Source organism: Nycticebus coucang, chromosome 16, assembly GCF_027406575.1.
Source record: "Nycticebus coucang isolate mNycCou1 chromosome 16, mNycCou1.pri, whole genome shotgun sequence".
Taxonomy (NCBI): Eukaryota; Metazoa; Chordata; class Mammalia; order Primates; family Lorisidae; genus Nycticebus; species Nycticebus coucang.
In genome coordinates, this window is record NC_069795.1 from 70,109,042 (window position 1) to 70,129,467 (window position 20,426).

At 37.5% G+C, this 20,426-nt stretch overlaps 2 protein-coding genes across 7 annotated transcripts in view; one reads left to right on the forward strand and one right to left on the reverse strand.

Moving 5' to 3' along the window:
- Window positions 1-18,053, reverse strand: part of RABL3 (RAB, member of RAS oncogene family like 3) — a 37,998-nt gene extending 19,945 nt beyond the window's left edge. The window contains exons 1-2 of the mRNA XM_053565600.1: window positions 17,978-18,053; window positions 12,977-13,068 (exon numbers count right to left, since the gene is read on the reverse strand). Of these exons, the coding sequence (XP_053421575.1) occupies window positions 12,977-13,068; window positions 17,978-18,023 (138 nt within the window). The 5' untranslated portion in view covers window positions 18,024-18,053. The remainder of the gene's footprint in view (window positions 1-12,976; window positions 13,069-17,977) is intronic.
- Window positions 18,054-18,186: 133 nt separating this feature from the next.
- The window catches only part of GTF2E1 (general transcription factor IIE subunit 1), a 47,836-nt gene continuing 45,596 nt past the window's right edge, over window positions 18,187-20,426 (forward strand). For 3 of the 6 annotated variants that reach the window (XM_053565581.1, XM_053565584.1, XM_053565586.1), the window contains exon 1: window positions 18,318-18,624. The gene's annotated coding sequence lies outside the window, so the exon portion shown is untranslated. The other 3 variants (XM_053565583.1, XM_053565585.1, XM_053565582.1) reach the window with 3 other exon arrangements.

A 20,426-nucleotide genomic window follows, 5' to 3' on the forward strand; every position in this document is an offset into this window, starting at 1 on the left:
AATTCTAAACTTGTTATCTATCCTGGGAACTTTAGACTACCATAACTGGCAGACTACAATTTGTACGTCTAACAGGCACCTCAAACTTAACTTATCCAAAAATAATGTTCTAATCTTACTGCCAAACTTATTCTTCTCTCAGTTTTCTCCATCTCAGTAAAAGGCAATTCCATCCTTCCAGTTACTTAGGCCAAAAACTTTTTGACTGCCTTTGTACTGTATATCTGATTTGTCAGCATACCTTACTCCTTTGATCTTAAAAATATATCCAAAATCTGTTCATTTCTCACTACTTCCACTACTGCCACCGAGGTGAAATCCTCTATCTCATCACCTGAACTAATGTAACAGTCCCTAACTGGTCTTTCCTTCACATTCTCTAGAGCAGTGGTTATCAACCTTCCTAATGCCATGACCATTTAATATGGTTCCTCATGTTGTGGTGCTAGTAGCAACGAAAATAATTTTATGGTTGGGGATCACCACAACATGAGGAACTGTATTAAAGGGTTGCAGCATTAGGAAGGTTGAGAACCACTGCTCTAGAGGCATCCCTCAACTCCCTTTCATCGTAGTGAGGATGGTCCTTTTAAAATCCAAGTTATTTCATATCATACCCATCTGCTCAAAACCCTTCACTGAACTCAGAATACTCCACAGTCTCTCTTTTTCTCATTGTCTAGGCTCACTAGGTATTGCCAGTACTGTGTAACTATTCAGAAGTAAATTATGATATATGAGAACCAGATTAAAGTATAATGGTTCAAGGATATACATCAAAATCTTATAAGAACTTTTACATTTTTTTTTTTAGAACTATACATGCCAGTCCTACTGAATCAGGATGTTTGGGGTTAAATCCTAGGCAGCATGAGTATTCTCTAAATGATTCCGCTGTAACTCCCTAGTTAAGAATTACTGTTTTTATAGAATGGAACTATTCAGCCTTTTTGGTGCCAGGGACAGGTTTCATGGAAGACAATTTTTCCACATGTAGGACTGAAGGGTGGAGTAGGTGGGGGTGGGGTGGGATGTGACAGGAGGCAGAGGTCAGGCAGTAACATCAGTGTTGGGGAGCAGTTGCAAACACAGATGAAGTTTTGTTCCCTGTGTACTGCTCACCTCCTGCTGTCGGTATCCACGGTTCCTAACAGGCCGTGGATACCGATGTGTGGCCCTGGGTTAGGACCGCAGGTCTAGACTATATTCCTTGATTGCCAGTAATCATCCTTAACATCTTTAAGCCTCAGTTTCTTTGCCTATAAAATAAAGGACTGGTATTATGTGATTTCTAAACTACCTACTGGCTTTGACATAATAATGAAAAAAATCAAGACAGCTCAGTAGTTAAAATATAGATGTCTCAAAATGCACTAAAACTCACTATATTCAACAGAATGCTTTACACTTATACTTATTCACAAAACTTTTTATCTAAATCTTTTTGGCCAAAGAAGTTTATATAAATGTGGTACTGTATGGACAGCCCCCCTGTTGTTAAGAAGACAATTATCAGTCTGACAACAAAGACAAAAGGACAGGAACATATGAATAGTATTGTCATAGCATTTAGGAACTACTCTGGAAATGGAAATTACTACAGTATACTGCAATAAAAGGTATCACTATTTTGCTATATGACATAAATAACTGATCCTATGTAATCATGCCAAATCATCAATAAAAGATTTAAACTACATGAGTCCTATTTAAGAATGGATGTAAAGGTAATATATTTTAATAAGAATTCTAAGCAAAACAATGAAAGCAACAATACAAGGTGTCATGAGGAGTAAGTTGTCTGTTTACACAAAAGTGTAGCCATATCAGTAAGTTATCTGTTACAAAAAAGCTTAGCTTTCCCGATCGTTCCTTCCTCCTAGCCCCAAACCAATCAGGGCAGGTTTGGTATTCCTTCTATTTGCTTCCATAACACCTTGTATATGTCTACCATTTTGCTGAACACACTATTTTAGTTACCTACCAGTGTCTCTTCTATTAGACTCTGAGCTTCAGGACAGGGATTATGTCTTATTCATCTTTGTAGCCCTAGAAAATAACATAATACCTAGCATATGTTAGATGCTTGGATATGTTTGTTAAATAAGTGAATAAATTTAAGATATCTTTTCCTCTGATGTTTTATTATAGTATTTAGTTTATTATTTTAATGAATTCCGGGGCTTTTTAAGTGCAGTTCTGAGAGCAAACTAAATCAAAACCAATAGCAGTTTATAAAAAAAAAAAATAAGTTCCTGGACCATCCATAAGGCTTCTGAAATAAGGCTCAATAGTCTGTATTTTGTTTTAAAAGCTCTCTGCTTGATTGTGATACATAATTAAGTTTGGCAACTACTGCAATATACCAGTTTTTTTCTCTAAAATTATCTTAAATGTCTAATGTTGCCTCCTCTAAAAAACTACTATCACTCATTGTGAGAATAGTCACCATCCAATACAAATTCACGGGTATGTGCTATACCAAATCTGTTAGCCAGCACCATTGAAGCTATTATGCATTACTCCCAAGCCAGGTTGACCCGTGCATCAATGCTCTTATCCATCATAAAATACCTTCCATAATCAAAGCTTTTCAAGTTTCCTTCTAGAATTAGAAGAGAAGGTGCCTGCCTTCCTTTCGAACTTGCTCAATTAATACTGGGTAAGTTTAACCTAAATTTATGTGGAATGTGTCCTAAGAGCTTTAAACCAGTAGCTTATAGCTATGACACTGTATCTTTCACATGCATGAATAATCATCAAAGGAAAGCTTGACCTCATAACAAGAATTTCTCTTGATACAATAAGTGCTACTTTGTTGTTATACTAAGAGCCCACCACTATGGAGAGGTAAGGCCAAACCCTAAGAAGTATTTTTTTTTTTTCTTTTTTAAAAAATAGGTCATCAAGGATCTGATGCTTAAAGTCATTACAGACCTTAGAGCTATGCCATGAAGGATTTTATTAAGAGGAAGGAAGAGTACGTGCTGATCACCAACCAGGAAAAGGAACCACACACCTCAATGTTGCTGCCTCTTGGATCTTCTCATTTACTGAGTTTCTGACTTTTAATTGGAAATCAAACCAAGACCCCTACATAAGGTTTTGTCTCACGTGAAGAGTTCATTCACTGTAACTTTTAAAAAGCAGAAACAAATTTAGTAATGACATACATCAAGAAAGAACGATGCTATAGATGCTAATAAGTATTTTAATATTTGTACTGAAGAATTATTACTGAACAGAAGAAGGAAGATGTCTTTTTATTTTTTATTTTTTTTGTCTTTTTATTTTTTTAATTGAGACAAAGTCTCACTTTGTCAACCTTGGTAGAGTGGCGTTACAGCTCACAGCAACCTCAAACTCTTGGGCTCAAGTGATTCTCTTGCCTCAGCCTCCTGAGTAGCTGGGACTATAGGTGCCCACCACAATGCCCGGCTATTTTTTGGTTTAGCTGACCTGGGCCAGGTTCGAACCGACCAGCCCTAGAGCATGTGGCTGGTGCCCTAACCACTGAGCTAAGTCTTAACAGAAAGTTGGCAGAAAAGATTGAAGGATGAAAAAGAACAACTAGGAGAAAATACCACATGAGTAGAAATTAATTTATCTCTTTTAGACATACTTCCAGCCCCTTGCATACTATCTGGAATCAAGTAGGTACCCACATATGCACTGAATGAACAAATGAATAGTATAAAGGTTACTGCCAACTACTTCTTTATTTCCAGTAACTCTTCTGTCTTCACTAAAGCTCATTTCCTCGCTTTTTAAAAAAAAAAAACCTTCACTTTCCCTTCTATCTTATACCCATTTTTTCCTTATTTAACTTCTAACTTATGAAAAACTAATTTAAAACTTTATTAATATTTCCTCTTTGCCCAGTCACATCATTCAGGTTTTCTTTCTTTCTTTTTTTTCCTTTTTCTTTTTTTTGAGACATGCTGGAGCACAGTGGCACAATCATAGTTCACTGTAGCCTTGAAATCCTGGGCTCAAGTGATCCTCTGGCCTCAGCCTCCTGATTATCTGGGGCTACAGGCACATGAGGCGGTGTGATTGTATTTGTTCCCATTTTGTTTTTTTACTTCAAAATAAGGTATGTGCAGTGTGCATAGGAATTTGTTCATAGTTTTTTTTTTTTAAACTATAGTCCGGACCTCCAACGGTCTGAGGGACAGTGAACTGACCCCCTGTTTAAAAAGTTTGAGGATCCCTGCCATTGACACTCAGCTCTTTTTTTTTTTTTTTAACGAGATAAGGGTCTTGTTATGTTGCCCAGGCTGGTCTTGAACTCCTAGCCTTAAGTGATCCTCCCATGTTGGCCTCCTGAAGTGCTGGGATTACAGGCATGAGCCACCACAGCATATCATTTGGTTTTTAACATTAACATTCCATTGTATTTTCAAAGGTCAGAACTAACTTTGTCATCACCAAATCCAGTATTCTTTTTTCTCTATCAGTCCTTGTATCTCTACAGTATTTCATACTAACAATCAACCCCTCTTTGATGAAATTCTCATCTCTCTTTGGTCTTGTGGTAGTTTGTTATCTTGGCTATCCCTATTACCTCTCGGATCAATCTTTCTTGGATTCTTCTTTCAACTTCAACTCTCTAAATATACCCAACATTCTCCTTCTCTTTCTAAATTTTCACTTCTAAAAATCTCATCAGCAATCATGGTCAGGATTATTTCTACACAGATGATTCTACCTCAGAATTCTCTGCTGAGAATTTCTAAATGCTTGCAGAATAGCTTCTGATGGATAGGTCATAGACACCCCCTTTACCCATGTCTAAAACTGAAATTACTGTCATTTCCCTCTTTTTCACCTATAATATAATCCCCTTCTACAGGGAATAGTCCATCCTCTCATTTACCCACACCACCTATTCAATCATTAACACCTACTATAATTTTACATTTACTTTCTTGAACAGCTAACACTTATTTTCTATACCAGTACTGTCCCACAGAACTTTCTACAATGTCCAATATAGTAGCCATTCACAACATGTGACTGAGTAATTGAAATGTGTCCTGGTCCACTAATTTTAACTAATTTAAATTTAAATTGCTACATGAGGCTAGTGGCTACTGCACTGAACAGCATCAGAGTACTTCTTTCTTCATACTGTTTTGGAACACAAGGTAATAGAGAATGGTGATCAAGAGTACAGGCTTTTGAGCCAGATTTCTTGGGTCTGAATTCAAATTCCATCACTTACTAGCAACATGATCTAGGACAAGTCTTCTAATGCCTCTATGCTCAATGGCTTCATGTGTTAAATAGGGACACTTATGGTGTCTATCTTATAGGGTTGTCATGGGAATTAAATCAGTTCATACATGAATGGATGTCTAGCCAAACATTAAGCACTAAAAAATGTCTGTCCCATGTACTTGATCCTACCTCATATTCTTACAGACTATGCCTTTAATTTCTCCCTAGGGCTTATGCTTTGTTATGCTGCCCAAAGAGGAATTCGATAAAAATTGATTTTATGCAATGTGTAAATTAGAGAGTTAAAATCCCATTAAAGTGAACTAGAAATGACAAATCGATTTTCTTATTTATAATTTGTGAAAAGATTAAATTTTGTAAGTCTTGTTTTCATACATGCATTTATATTAATCCCATTAGACTTGGGGCAACAAAATTAGGAGACAGGAATGAATGAAGCATACCATCAACTAAGAGTTTTCGTTGTTCTGTTCCCTTCAGTTCAATTATGAATGCCTCTGCACTAAACACTAAATCCAAAATGTTAATAATTACTGAGTACATACATTAAACTCACTAGCTTCGAGAACTTGACATTAAGTGGTTACATTATCACCTTTATCATCTCTACTTTTAGTCGGCTCTTAAGAGATTTGAAGTGATGTAAATAGGGCAACTGTTTCTAAGAGATCTGAAGAAAGTGTATCCCTAGATCTATACCAATTCAGAAGATCTCTCCTGTCACAGGTTTCAATAACATAGAAACCGTAATTATAATATAAAAGCTGCTACAGAAGACAGTGTTCTCTCAAGCTATTTAAGTAAAGCTTTTATAAGGTTTAAGCATTCTTTCTAGAGGCAAGAATTGTTCACTTTATTATAAAATAGTCAAAATGATTTACATGATTATGACACCTTTACTTAAGATTATAGTTTTAAAATTCTTTTTACTTATGTTGCCACTCCAGAAAGGCATTCTTTTCAAAAATGGAAGACAGAAATCAACAAGCCAAAATACAATGAACAGTACTGAAAGCAAGGTCATTTTCAGCCCCACAATACTGCACCTTAAACTGTAGTATGATACTCATTCTAGTAAAATCAGTGACATTATTATATGACATTTGTCTTTGACTACCATATCCCTTATTCCAATCTCCTTTGGGGAAGTTTTATGCCTTCCCCAGTGTTCCTTGGAACTATGTACAGAGTTCAAAAAATCTATAGTCTTACCAGGAGCAGTGGCTCCTGTGGTAATCCTGGCACCCTGGGAGGCTGAGGCAGGAGGATCATTGAGCTCAGGAATTCAAGAACAGCCTGAGCAAGAGACCCCACTTCTATCAAAAATTGAAAAAAATCAACTGAGTGCAGTGGTGAGTATCTGTAGTCCCAGCTACTCAGGAGGCTAAAACAGGACGATCACTTGAGCCCATGAGTTTGAGATTTCAGTGAGCTATAATGACACCATAGCACTCTACCCAGGGCCAGGGAGTGAGACTCTGTGTTTAAAAAAAAAAAGAAAATCAAATCTGCAGTCTTGTACAAGCTAACCGTAAGGGAATTCCAACTTCACTTTATCCCGAAGCAAGAGTTTCTAAAGGGAATTGCTGCTGTTACTTCTAAAACATGGTCAAAATCTTTAGAACTAACTAGTGACCTCGTATTAGTCCGCTTTCAGTGATTTGCACAAAAGCACTCCTTGCAGACACAATCAATAGTCCATCCTCATATACAGGGGACTGCTGAGATAAAGTTTCCTTTGAAAGCTTTGCCACCAGCTATACTCAAGACTTTTATGTCCCTGTTATCCTCAGTTACCATATATGTTGGTTCCTTAATGTTTCTTTCATATTCTCATTCCTAAAATGCTTTTGCTTTCTCTCTCATCTTTTATTCTTCAGCTGTTTCCTTCCTCCAAATATCAGTGTTTCCATTTTCCCTCCAGAATCTTATTCCATGATTAAAAAATTCCATTACATTCTATCCACAACCTCATTGTATACTGATCCCTATTTATGAAGATACAACTTCTCCTTATGCCTTCACAGAAAGCTGCTGTTCATGTCTTTTTCTTTTTTTTTGAGACAGAGTTTCACTTACTCATCCTTGGTAGAGTGTTGTGGCATCATAGCTCACAGCAACCTCAAATTCTTGGGCTCAAGCGATCCTCTTGTCTCAGTTTTTCATTTTTAGTAGAGACAGGGTCTCACTCTTACTCAGGCTGGTCTCTAACTTGTGAGCTCAAGCGATCCACCCCCTCAGACTCCCAGAGTGCTAGGATTATAGGCATGAGCGACCATGCCTGGCCCCATTTTTTAACATTCTAATTATCTGGGAGCTAAAAAACAGGAAATGCCTTGTTTTCTCTCCAAAGCTACCTCTACCCTTACATTAAAAACCAAACCCCCCCCAAAACCCTTGTCTTCTTTAGAGGCTCTGGACAATCAGCTATACTCCTCTTCCCCTTGGCTTTATTGTTAATACTTACCAGATTCCTATCATTATCTCATTCTTAGTTTTGCCCCTCGGTTCTGTCATTATGCACTACCACATTCAGTTGAAAATCTGACTGCATACCCTACCCAGTGTTCCTCAAGGTAGTACTAGGTATTCACCTATCATGGAATCATCTCAGATGGTCTTCTGAGAGAAGATTCCTGGGTATCATGTATAATTCAGACTCAGAATTATCTGGGGGCAAGGCCCAAGAATCAAATTAAAAGACAAAGATTGTTAGACTGGTCATCAAAACAAAATTTATTTATATTCTACTTAAAAGAGACACACCATAAATATAAGGACATAGCAAGTATGTAAGTTAAAAGACATATATAAGATACACCACACAAACACTAACTAAAAATAAGTTGGTGTAGCTATTTTAATATCATAGAAGATAGACTTCAAGGCATAGCATATTAGACAAGGTCATGCTACAATAATAAAATGTTAAATCCCTCAGAAAGCAATCTTAAATTAGTATATACCTAGTAACACAACCTCTAAATACATAAATAAAAATTGACAGAATTAAAATGAGGAATAGACAAATCTACCCTTAGAGACTATAACATTCATTGCCTTGTAACTGATGAAAGAAGCAGACAAAAAAATGAGTAGAGATAGAGAAGATCTGAACAAAATGATTAACTAGCTTGACTTATTTTACATATTTAGAATACTGTATCCCCAACAATGATAGAATATGCAGTCTTTTTGAGGGCACATGAAATATTTATCAAAATTGACCATAAAGTGAGACATGGAGTAAACCTCAACAAATTTCAAAGGATGAAGTCATATAGCATTTATTCTCTAAGCACAATGAAAGTAAGCTAGAAATCAATATTTAAAGATAATAAACATTGTCAAACATTTGGAATTAAGAAGCACATCTCTGAATAACTCATGAATCAAAGAAGAAATTATCATGGAAATTAGATAGTATTTTGAACCGAATGATAATAAACAAAATTTCAGGGTTGCAGCTAAAACGGTGCTGAAATAATTTTGGAGTCTGAGAGCTCTAAAAGCAACCCCGAAAAAAAAAAATCAATGAAGAAATTGCTCATGTTAAAAAGTTAGAAAAAAGATAGAAAATTATACTCAAAGAAAGCACAGACAGAATGAAGAACACAAATTAATTTAAAAAATCCCAAACATATAATAGAGAGAATCAATAAAGCCAGAAATTGATCTTTGATTGACTTATGGTAAGACCGATCAAAAACATTTTTTAAAAAGCCACAAATAACCCATACCAAAAACGAAAATAGGATTTCCTCTGTAGGATTTGTACTAACAAGTCTTTTTTTTTCTCTTTTTTATTAAATCATAGCTGTGTACATTAATGCGATCATGGGGCACCATACTGTACTAACAGTCTTATGGTTCAATTATCTTATTGAAAGACAATTAGAAGATAGAAAAACAATTCTAGGGGCAACAATTTAGTATGAAATGGACAAATTCTTTCAAAAACGTAAATTACTGAAATTGACACAGGAAGAAATGTAGTCATTTTCAAGTTTTCTTTAAGGTTGCTTAAAAACTCTCCACAAGAAAGAAAACCTTAGGTCCAGATGTTTACCTGGAAATTCTTTCAATTATATAAGAAAAGAGTAACGTCAATCTTAAACAAACTCTTCTAGAGAATGGATACAGATATAATACTTCCTAACTTACTTTATGAGGTTAGCATAAGCCTGATACAAAAACTCCATAAAGGAGATTATAAGAAAATTATAGGCCAATCTTTCTCATGAATATAGATGCAAATATCTGAAAAATATAAATACAGGGAGGCCATAAAGTTCGTGTGCAACACTGTACATGATGTATATTAGGAAACTCAATCTAGTGATACACAAAAAGACTAGTATAAGAAGACAAAGTTGGATTTATTCCAGGATTTCAAGGTTGATTTACCATTTAAAAACAATCAATATCATTATCGCAGTAATAGAATTAAGCAGGAAAATGAAGATTATCATGAAAACTTGATAAAATTCAATACCCAATCATGACATTAACTCTCATCAGAATAGGAAAGAAGGACATTTCTTTAATCAAATGCACCTACAAACACTGTTACAGCAAACATCCTACTTAATGATATTACACTGAATATGTCCTATGAGTTTAGGAATGAAACGAACATGCTTGTTAGTGCCACTTCCATTCAACATTGCACTAGAGTTCAGCTGATTCAGTAAGATAGGGGGGAACAAACCAAGACAAAAGGTGAATTACATGAACAGATTGGGTTCTGGGTAGGGACAGAAAAGAGGACTAAGGAGAGGGATAAAAGAAGGGGCAGAAAAATTAGACTAAAATTCAATTTCAACTTCGTATTACAAAGCACTAGATCATAACTTTGCATCTATTAAGCTTCTCTGTTGGCTCAGCGCCTATAGCTCAAGTGGCTAAGACACCAGCCACATACACCAGAGCTGGCAGGTTTGAATCCGGCCCGGGCCTGCCAAACAATGACAAATACAACCAAAACATAGCCGGGTGTTGTGGCGGGCGCCTGTAGTCACAGCTACTCGGGAGGCTGAGGCAAGAGAATCTCTTGGGCCCAGGAGTTGGAGGTTGATGTGAGCTGTGATGCCATGGCACTCTACTCAGGGCGATAGCTTTATCATGCTCTTTCACAAAAGAGCAGCTAGAAAAGTCCAAAGGGAAATTTTGTCCAGGACTTGCTACTGAGTCTTCCAAACCTAAAGAAAGCTGCCACAAGATTTAGAAAATGGTAGAATGAAAAGACACAGATCTCTCCCACTTCTCACAGAAATGCTACAAAAAATATTTTAAGAGAGAATGTGAGACACACAGACATACAGAGGGGACTAACTCAAAAGAAAGTTAATAGAAGGAAAGGAATATCCCCCAGATGCTAGAAATGAAGAAAAACTTGAAATCAGAGTGACAAGTAGGATCTGACACCGACACAGATACAGCTTCAAGGGCTGGTGCCTGGAGTCTTAGTGTCCATCCAGGAATAGCAGACTTGTTTTCCAACTTTGAAGGCAAGAGTATATGTGGGTGAATGATAAAGACTAGAGTGTAGTTCTCTTCTTGAAATCTGGACACTGGATGAACTACCTAGTTAGTGAGAAGAGAAAATTGGAAAAAATCTGAAAAATTCAGCCTTAGGGAAGCAGCAAAAACTTTCTGTCAAGGACCTCAAGGAGGGCTGGTAGAAAGTTAACAAAAGATAAAAGATCTACAAGAAATGAAAACCATACGCCTGTGCTACAACTAGATGCTAGAGGAATTTAAATTATCTAGATGGCATAAAAACTCAGAGCTGAGAAATTGAAATCTCTGGAGCTCTGGCAGCAACAGAAATAAAAAGGTGCTGTATAGTGCGGCGCCTGTGGCTCAAAGGGGTAGGGCACTGGCCCCATATGCTGGAGGTGGCGGGTTCAAACCCAGCCTTGGCCAAAAACTGCAAAAAAAAAAAAAAAAAAAAGGTGCTGCTGTATAGGGATACTTTCACAAACTAGCACCCAGGCCTTCCACAAGGAGAGAGGAAAAATCCTGCTGATGAGGTGATCATCTTCAAAGAATTACAAACCACACAAGGGGATATACCTCCAAGAACTAGAGTAGCATGTGCCGGCAGTCCCCAAGTTACAAACATCTGACTTATGCACTCTACAACTCATGCTTACGAAGGAAGCTATTATATATAGCACATACACACAAGATAACTGTCCTCCCTCCAGAAAAAAATAGAAGCATCCAAAAGAAACCACAAAATAAGTATGTTGAAAATGGTTAAAATAAAAAGTAGAACTATAAGGAAAGATCAGAATATTGTGAAAAATTTTTATACTTGAAAAATAACCAGAAAGAACATCTGGGAATTTAAAAATAATAATTACTTGAAATGAAAACTGAGTAGATGGTGTTAAAAAGCAAATTAGACATAGACAAAAAGATTCTTACTTAACTGGAAGGCAGATGAGTACATCATCCAGAATGCAGCAAGGAGAAATAAAGACTAAAAAGTATGACAGTGCAATGAACTGATATGGGGGACAAAAATCTAAAACAAGTTCAAAAGAGATAGAGGAAATGAAGAAAGACAAATAGATAATGGATTAAATTTTGAAAAATGAAGACACAACAACTTCTGGATAGGATGAATAAAAACTAATCCACACCTGGTTGTAGGTTAGCAAAACTGCAGAACATCAAAGATAAAAAAAATCTTTTAAAAGCAATTAGAGAGAAGACATTACCTTAAAAAAGAACAATAATTAGTCTGACAGAAGATTTCTAATCAGTAGCAATATTAATCAGAGATTATGAAACAACAGCTTCAAAAAAAGGAAGGAAAATATTGTGAATCTAGCTAACTACCATTCCCTCCCTATTTATTTTTTAACTCAAGGAAAGAGATGAACCAGATGAGAGGTGCTTAGTACTAACTGGTATTAGCAAAGACCAACAATACCTAGGCAGATACTTAATTTGATGGAAACTGCACTTGATTCCTAAGAGAATCTCTCCTATGAGATAGAACGGATGACCTAGACATTAGGCTCCAGAAGCTTTTGCTCTTACATTATTATTTATAGCTAAAAGTTGGCAGTCGTAGTGGCCGAGGCTTAGGCAGAATTGCTTATGAAGCATGTTAAGTGAACACTAGACAGTGATTTAAACTGCAGTCTGCAAAATCAGACTGGGTTCAAATCTTAACTCCGCTTTTTATGAGCTGAGTGAATTTGGTCAAGTTACTTTACTTCTCTATGCCTTAGTTTTTGCATCTATACATCTCATTTTAAAGAAGATAAAATAAGACATGTAAAGCATGTGTGGCACAGTACCTGGCACATAGCAGGAGCTTAATAAATTTCAGCTATTATTGTTACTTAATCTTGACTGTAGTACTATAATTTGGTCATGTAGCTTGAAAGAGTTATCCTGAAGGATGACTAAAAAAATAAGATGTGGGCGGCGCCTGTGGCTCAGCCGGTAGGGCGCCAGCCCCATATACTGAGGGTGGCAGGTTCAAACCCGGCCCCGGCCAAACTGCAACCAAAAAAAAAATAGCCGGGCGTTGTGGCGGGCACCTGTAGTCCCAGCTGCTCGGGAGGCTGAGGCAAGAGAATAGCTTAAGCCCAGGAGTTGGAGGTTGCTGTGAGCTGGGTGAGGCCACGGCACTCTACCGAAGGCCATAAAGTGAGACTCTGTCTCTACCAAAAAAAAAAAAATAAAAAAAGACGTAAGAGACACATACTCTGACATCCACTGAGCAGCCCACAGTCCATGATGGATTTCCCAGCACCTGATTTTGGCATAGAAGATGAACAAGTGACGATTTCCCAACACCTGTAAAAGATATAAGGACTCTTGTCACATAAGATACATCCTGAAATCTATTACGGCAAGATAATAAGACTGAGAATCCACAAGAATAATGATATGTAAAGCATGGTTATTCAAAAATTATTTATACCATACCAACAATATAAGCTTTAATGAATTAAATGAAGGTGTATTAGGGAAGAGGTTCTCTCAAATTTAGCAGCAGAATCACCTAGAGCATCACCAACACAGAATGCTAGTGTTGACCTCAGACTTTCCGATTTAGCAGATCTGTCACAGGGCCCAGGATGTTGTTCTAAAAAGTTCCCAGGTTATACTGATGACTAGTACAGGGACCTCACCTTGAGAACCACTGGTCTAAGCCAATTCCATATTAACTAATCTCTTTCCTTTTGAATGATTTCATTTTGTTAGCCTATTTTAGAAATGTAGAATCTTAACAGATCTTAGAGCTAATCCCTATTCTGCACACCAATGCCAAGGTCCCTTGCACGGTACCCTTTTAGAGTCTTCCAGATTGTGCTTGAACACTGTCAGTGACAGTGACTTGCCATCTCACAATTCTATCTTTAGATACTTTAGTTCGCCCACATAGTGATTTTTTTAAAAAGAAGCCAAACATTTAGCCCAGACTTATTCTTTGGGAAAAAAAGAACAACTTCCTGTTCTACACTACTGCCTTTTACTTTAAGGCAGCACTTTATCTTCTTTTAGATCTTTTGGGCTCAGGGCGATCTAATTATTAATGCTCAAGGTAGCATTCAGAGATCTGTTTGAAGAGGTCAGGAAATGAGCTCTCCTTGTATATCCATGTGTGGAGTCACTCATTCATTGAAGAGCATTTTGGGATTCCATTATGACAAATATAGTTGGTGAATTTTTATGAATCACTAGTTGTATCAAAAATTTACATCATCTCTTTGGGTGCATTACTGCATATGAACTATCATTTATGTTCATTTTTATTATAAAAAATTATATTTACATTTTAGAAAGTATAAAAATGACAATTAACAACATGTAGGTTTAATTCCATAAAAGAAGGATTTTCTATAAGCAGATAGTTATTATGATTATGTACATGGTAAAATTGAAAACAATGAAACAACATAAATCTTTGCTTACAATAGCTTGTTCTGTCTTCTACTCTTTCTTCCCCCTCCTTCATTGGTCTGGTGAATTAATCTTTTAAGATTCAGCATTATTCTAGTTATAATTCTGACTCCACACAGGTAGAACTAAGCTTACCATTCGCCATTCTCTGGGCCTCCACCGCACCCTATACATTTTCCTACAGAGCACTTAAAACACATTACAGGAGAACATCCATAGTTGACCACCTCCCTACACTGACAACCTAATTTTCACAGACTGGAAATGCACCACATGTACATATCAATACAGTAGGCCTAGTTCCTATGTTGACCACCTCCGTATGTTGACCAGTTTGTTACAATCCCTTGAGTGGTTAACTCACAAAGGTTGTATGGTATTACACTTGTTTGCTTATAGATTTTATTCACTGTTTAAGTTCCTTGAGGGTTTTACTCATCTTTTTAATCTTCAGCAGTCAGAATAGGGCCTTAATTAGTATTTATTTAGTGACTGTTTCCATGTTACTACAGAATCTTCATAAACATGTTTTAATCTCCGCAGTACTTCAGAGAGTAGACAAAATAATTTACTTAACCATTCTTCTGTGATTAGATATTTAAGGTATTTTGATATTTTCACTATGCTAGGGAAAGTTTTTGTTTCTGTTCAAACCTTTGTCAAAATTAAAATTACATCCTTAGTATACCATCACAGAAGTAAACAGAGTAAATAAAAATAAACAAACATTAAAGCTCTTGATATACATTGACAAGTAACTTTCATATGTCTACTCTGCCAACCAGCCATGCACATGAGCCTACATGTCTTATTGCAACTCAACAGCATCATAAAGTTGTTTTTTCATATTGGTTAATTTGATAAGAGAAAAAAAGTACTTTAGTCTGCATCTTGCTTTAGTCTGCATTTCTTTACTTTCTGGTAAAGATACTATGCATACATTATGATCATCTTTGCAAATCAATTGTCTTTCTTATAAATTCTCTGTTGATGTGTTCTGGCCATTTATCGACTAGGTTTTAGTGTTATCAATTTATATGATCTCTTTATATATTAAAGATAGTCATTGCATGTAATTGTATAATTGAATCAGACATTTCCCCCAGTTCCGCTTTTTTATTCTTACATACATTTAAGGTTTTTAAACACTTAAAATTATATTTGTCACTGAATTTACTGCACTGCATCTGATGTCTGCAACCTTTCAGGTATATGCATGCATTGTTGATCTGCATTTGCATGCAGATTTATGTTGGAGGCACATAACTAGGCATTTGGTCACCAGCTTGATGCAAGGCTTAAGTCCTAATTGTGTCACAGAGTAATACTGTATAGCTCTCTGTGAATTAACTGCTATGGGTGAGAACACTGGATAAAATTCTAAACAGTAAGAACAGTCAAACTACTAGGGAATAGTGGCTATTAATTTCTTTAATATTTTTAAGAAGTTCAATTCCCTGTTTTTACTGTTAGAATTAAATTAGATCAAAAGAATGCACTTGATTTGTTTGGAGAAAAATGGCTCAATCTAACTAAATAAATGTCAGCTCCAAATATAGCTGTTGGAAATGTGTTAAACTCATCTAATCTCTCAAAGAACAAAGAAAACAGAGTATGTTAGTGAGATTTTCAGGATTTCTTACTAAATTGTCAAATATCTCTATAGGATATAAAACAAGGCTCTAAATTTCTAGTCATTACTTCATATATTTGTGAAAATTTCAAGATGATATGGTCTTTATTAAAAAATAAACTTTGAAGTTTGAATGCAAAAGCAGATGAACTATAAAAAGTATGTTAAATTGCTCTACTTTTAAATAGCTGTTAAAAGGAAACTGATAAAACGACAATAACTAACTTTGCACATAGAGCCTAATATCAACAAATGTGTAACAAGATAAATCACTTCAGATGAGCACAGCTGTATCTTCTGTTTTACAACTAAAACACAATGAGAAAAAAGAAAGCTTACTAATTGCCTGGTAACTTTTCTACATTTAACACAGCAGCCAATTCTACTACCCTTTAAGTAATGTATTGATTCCACAATTATAACCCCAGCACCCAAAACAGTGCCTTTTGGGGGGGAAAAATAATGAACTGCCTAGTTGTAACAGTTTAAAACATGAAGGGACTGTTGGATACAATAGAAAGGGAATTATAGAGGATAGGGAATAGTCACTTAATATATCAAGAACTGTGTTAGTTCTAGAGTCCAGTCTTAAATTCTACTTGGAGATACTTGCCAAGTCCCTCAGGCCACTAGTACCTTCTCATCTGTAAAATTGAGTGATTTTATTAAATTAACTTCAGAATCACTTCAAGCTGTATGATGGAAGCAATGAAGTTGACACAAATTACGATTATGTCCATAGAATTTCATAAGTCATATTTCATATTCCTCCTTTCTTGGAGGAATATTACAGTAAACAATGCTCTCTATAATATGAATGGCAATATGAAAACATCCTTAACCGGTTCGGTGCCTGTAGCTCAAGTGGCTAAGATGCAAGCCACATACACTGGAGCTGCCAGGTTCAAATCCAGCCTGGGACTGCCAAACAATAACAACTACAACCAAAAAATACCTGGGCATTTTGGCAGGCGCCTGTAGTCCCAGCTACTTGGGATTACAGAGCCAAGAGAATTGCTTGAGCCCAAGAGCTTGAGATTGTTGTGAGCTGTGACTCCACGGTACTCTACCCAGGACGGCAGCTTGAGACTGTCTCAAAAAAAAAAAAAGAAAGAAAGAAAACATAACAAAACATTCTTAACCTCCATCTCCCCACAGTTTTATACAGTTTCTGTTAGGTTAATTTTCAAGCTCTTTGAGGTATGTCCTCTCCACTTTCAAGCACATGCTCAAAGGTCAACTCCAGAAGAGCGCATCTATAAAATACAAGGTAAGCATTTATTTAAGTTCTTAAAGAGAGCTGGATTGGAGGTTATGATGAAAAAATGAAGGGTAATGAGGTCGGAAGTGAAAGTGCATACTTAAACTGTAGTTCTCAAACGTGCAGTTGTCAAAAAAAGAATTTTAACACTAGGATTAAAATGGACTTAGTATTAAGTCCTAGCTGCTTCAGAAAGTGACTGTTACCAAAAAAAAAAAAAAAAAAAAAGAAAAGAAAAAAGAAAGTGACTGTTATCTTAATTTCTCTATTGCCTACAAGCTAGCACATAAGAAGTTTTCAGCTGAGATCAAATGAGAACAAGGAAATCAAGAAGCCCAATATAAGACAGGATTTCAGTGAATATAGCTTAGTGCCTAAATGCGAGAACTCTGAGTTCAAACTGATTGTCATTTACATCTGTCTCATTTTTTCTTATCTGTAAAATGCTATAATAGGGCTGATCTCAGAATTAAACGAATTAATTTACGGAAAACACCAGCCAGCATCATTCTTACTGCACGTTTGATATCCCTAATGAACAAAATCACTGGAGTTACAGCTCTCTAATTTCCGTACCCTCAGCACAGAGCCCGATATAATAATCAACGCTTGTATATATATTTTAAAACAAAAGAACTGACAATACACTCTAGCCTGAAGTTGCCACGAGACAGACTAGGATAAAGCTTCAAAGAGGAAGAGCTGGGTTTGGAGCGCCGCAACGTGCGACGCCACCGCTCCGTCAAACGGAGCAAAGTCCTCTGGGAAGTGTAGTCTTTAGGCCTTGCGAGGGACTTCAGCCACAGGCCGAAGATTCAGGAAGTTGAGCGGATAGCAGTGAAGGGGGAGGGCTATTGGATAACTCATAAGTGTGGGGAGCCCCAGAGGTGAGTTAAGCCGCTCACCTGAATCTCCTAACACCAGTACCTTCACCCGATCCAAGGATGCCATCTTGCCACTGCCTCCGCGGGGTTAACGCCTGTTCCTGGATTCTAGGCCAATCAGAGCTGGGCATGGAGGGCAGGCCCTTCAGTTTCATTGGCCAATAGGAACGTGACGTCTTGATTGAAGGCTTCGTTGTACTGATTGGCTGTTCTGGTTAAAGTTAGCGGGTGGTTTCCAAAGCTGGTCGCAGGAATAAAGCGTTTTCTTTGTCGCACAAGTGGCATGACTCTTTTAAGCCGGTAGTTGAATCGCTGAGGGAAGCTGTAGTGGGAGTATTCGAAGATTCGCTTCGGTAAACCTTGTTCCCTGCTCCTTGTCCCCAATTCCCTGGCTTGGCTTCGCATTTCATGTTTTCCCCTCCTTCTCTCTCCCTTCTTCTTAACTATCCTCCTCTCGTTAGTTACCCTCTTGCCTTGGTCCTCTTCTCGGTCCTTTAAAGAACCATTGATGCTGGAAAGGCCTGTGTACGACGAGCTTAGCTGCACCAAGACTATTGGGAGAGTCTGACGGAGTCTGGGGTCTTGCACGCCATGGGGAGGAATGAACATTACTGAACGCGGCTCACAGAGGACAGCTGGGTCCGGAGGTTTCGCAGTAGTTTGCTGCTGTACGTATGAAGGCTTGGAGAGTGTCATGAAGTGTGATTAACTGAAAACCCGCAGTTACATGTATAGAATTCAAGTTCTTCTAGAACCGAAATAGTAGTCTACCGGACCAGGACTTCCCACATCTACTCCTTTCTCCTTTTATTCTTCTCCACCCTGCAGTCATCATAATCTTTTAACATCGCAAATTTGATCCAGTCACCCCCTCCCTAAAACAATTTTAAGTTTTAGAAGACAGTCAATAGCTTGTCTATTTCTGTTGTAAAAGCAGGGGTGGAGGAAGTGGGGGGGGACTTGGCAAGATGGGCCCTGTTGTAAAAACACGTGCGTAGGAGATGCATTGGAAGTGTTATGGAAGTACTTGACTAGCTCTGCCTAGATGCAGGAAATCCATTGGTGAACAAGATGAAGCTTCTGCTCTCTTGCACATGGAGAAAGTGCAAGAAGGGGAAAGACCTATGGGAACATGTGGAAGGGATCATCTAGGCTACCACGTGTTATCTGGGAGGGCCTTTAAGAGGAAATGTTTGAGACTTGAAGAACGATTAGGAAAAGGGGGTTTGGGCTTAGCTTAGTGGGTAGAGGAACAGCATGTACACGGACCTGGAAATGGGGGAAGCACGAATGGCTCATGGAATTTAGAGTATGCCAGTGTGGCTGGATAAGAGACTTTGGGGCAGAATACCTTCTTTTCAACTTTGTTTCTTCTGTTCCAGGCCTAGTGCACAATAGTCCTTAAATGTATGATTAGAATATCTGGGGTCTGGACTGGGTAGGGAGGTAGGCAGGGCTAAGAGCTGCCTGATGGACTATATACATAAAAAGAAGAAACAAGGGCCCTGAGAAGTTCCACATTCAGAAGTCTCCAGAGACCAGCCACACACCTTCCCTAACAGTGTCACCTGCTATTGAGCTTCATCTTGTTTCCATGTGGGAACATGGGCTTGCTATTTCCCTCAGATATTTCCAATTTTCAAGAAAAGCTAGCAGTTGAAATTTATGTGAACTCTCACAATTTTTAAATGCTGGCAGCTAATTCAGAAAAATTTCAGTACATTCTCTGGGTGAAACAGTATGTGCCAGCCGCCGATTTGAGACCTTAGTAATTTAAGAAATCCAAAGATTGAGTTATGCAGGAGATTCAGCATGAGTGTGGAAAAAGTGGTGGAGGAGAGAAAGCAGTGGTCAGGAAGTAGAATTTCAGAACATGGAGATCTTGAGCAAGGTGGCACAGCTTGATTTCATTATGCCACTATCCTATGTCTTTCCTCAGAGACAAGCATCTCAAAGTGAATATTTCATCTTCCGAACTTATTGCTCTTTAGATGTTACTTATTTCTCATAGTAGAACTTTTCCTGGTTACATTGGCTCAAAACAAGGAGTTTGTTGTTGTTGTTGTTGTTGTTGTTGCAGTTTGGTCAGGTTGGAACCCCCCCACCCTCGGTATATGGGGCCGGAGTCCTACCCACTGAGCCACGGGCACTACCCAAAACAAGGAGCTCTTTAAGATTTTTTCTTATTCCAGTATTCTATTTCCAATACATTGTTGGATCATCTTGTTTGTGTAATAAGTTTCATTTATCCTGTTTTCTTTCAGTTGTTTGCTGTCTTCCTTAGTTTATTGGTATAGTTTTCTAATACTTCCACAGTGACTCCACCTTCACTTGACTGGTCTCCAGAGATTTCTGAGTGTGACCTCTCAGTGCCCTTATTTTTCTTTTTATCTACATGGTCCATTTCCCAGCCTTACCTACCTTCCTACTCAGTCCAGACCCATATGTATTCTAATTATACAAACATTAA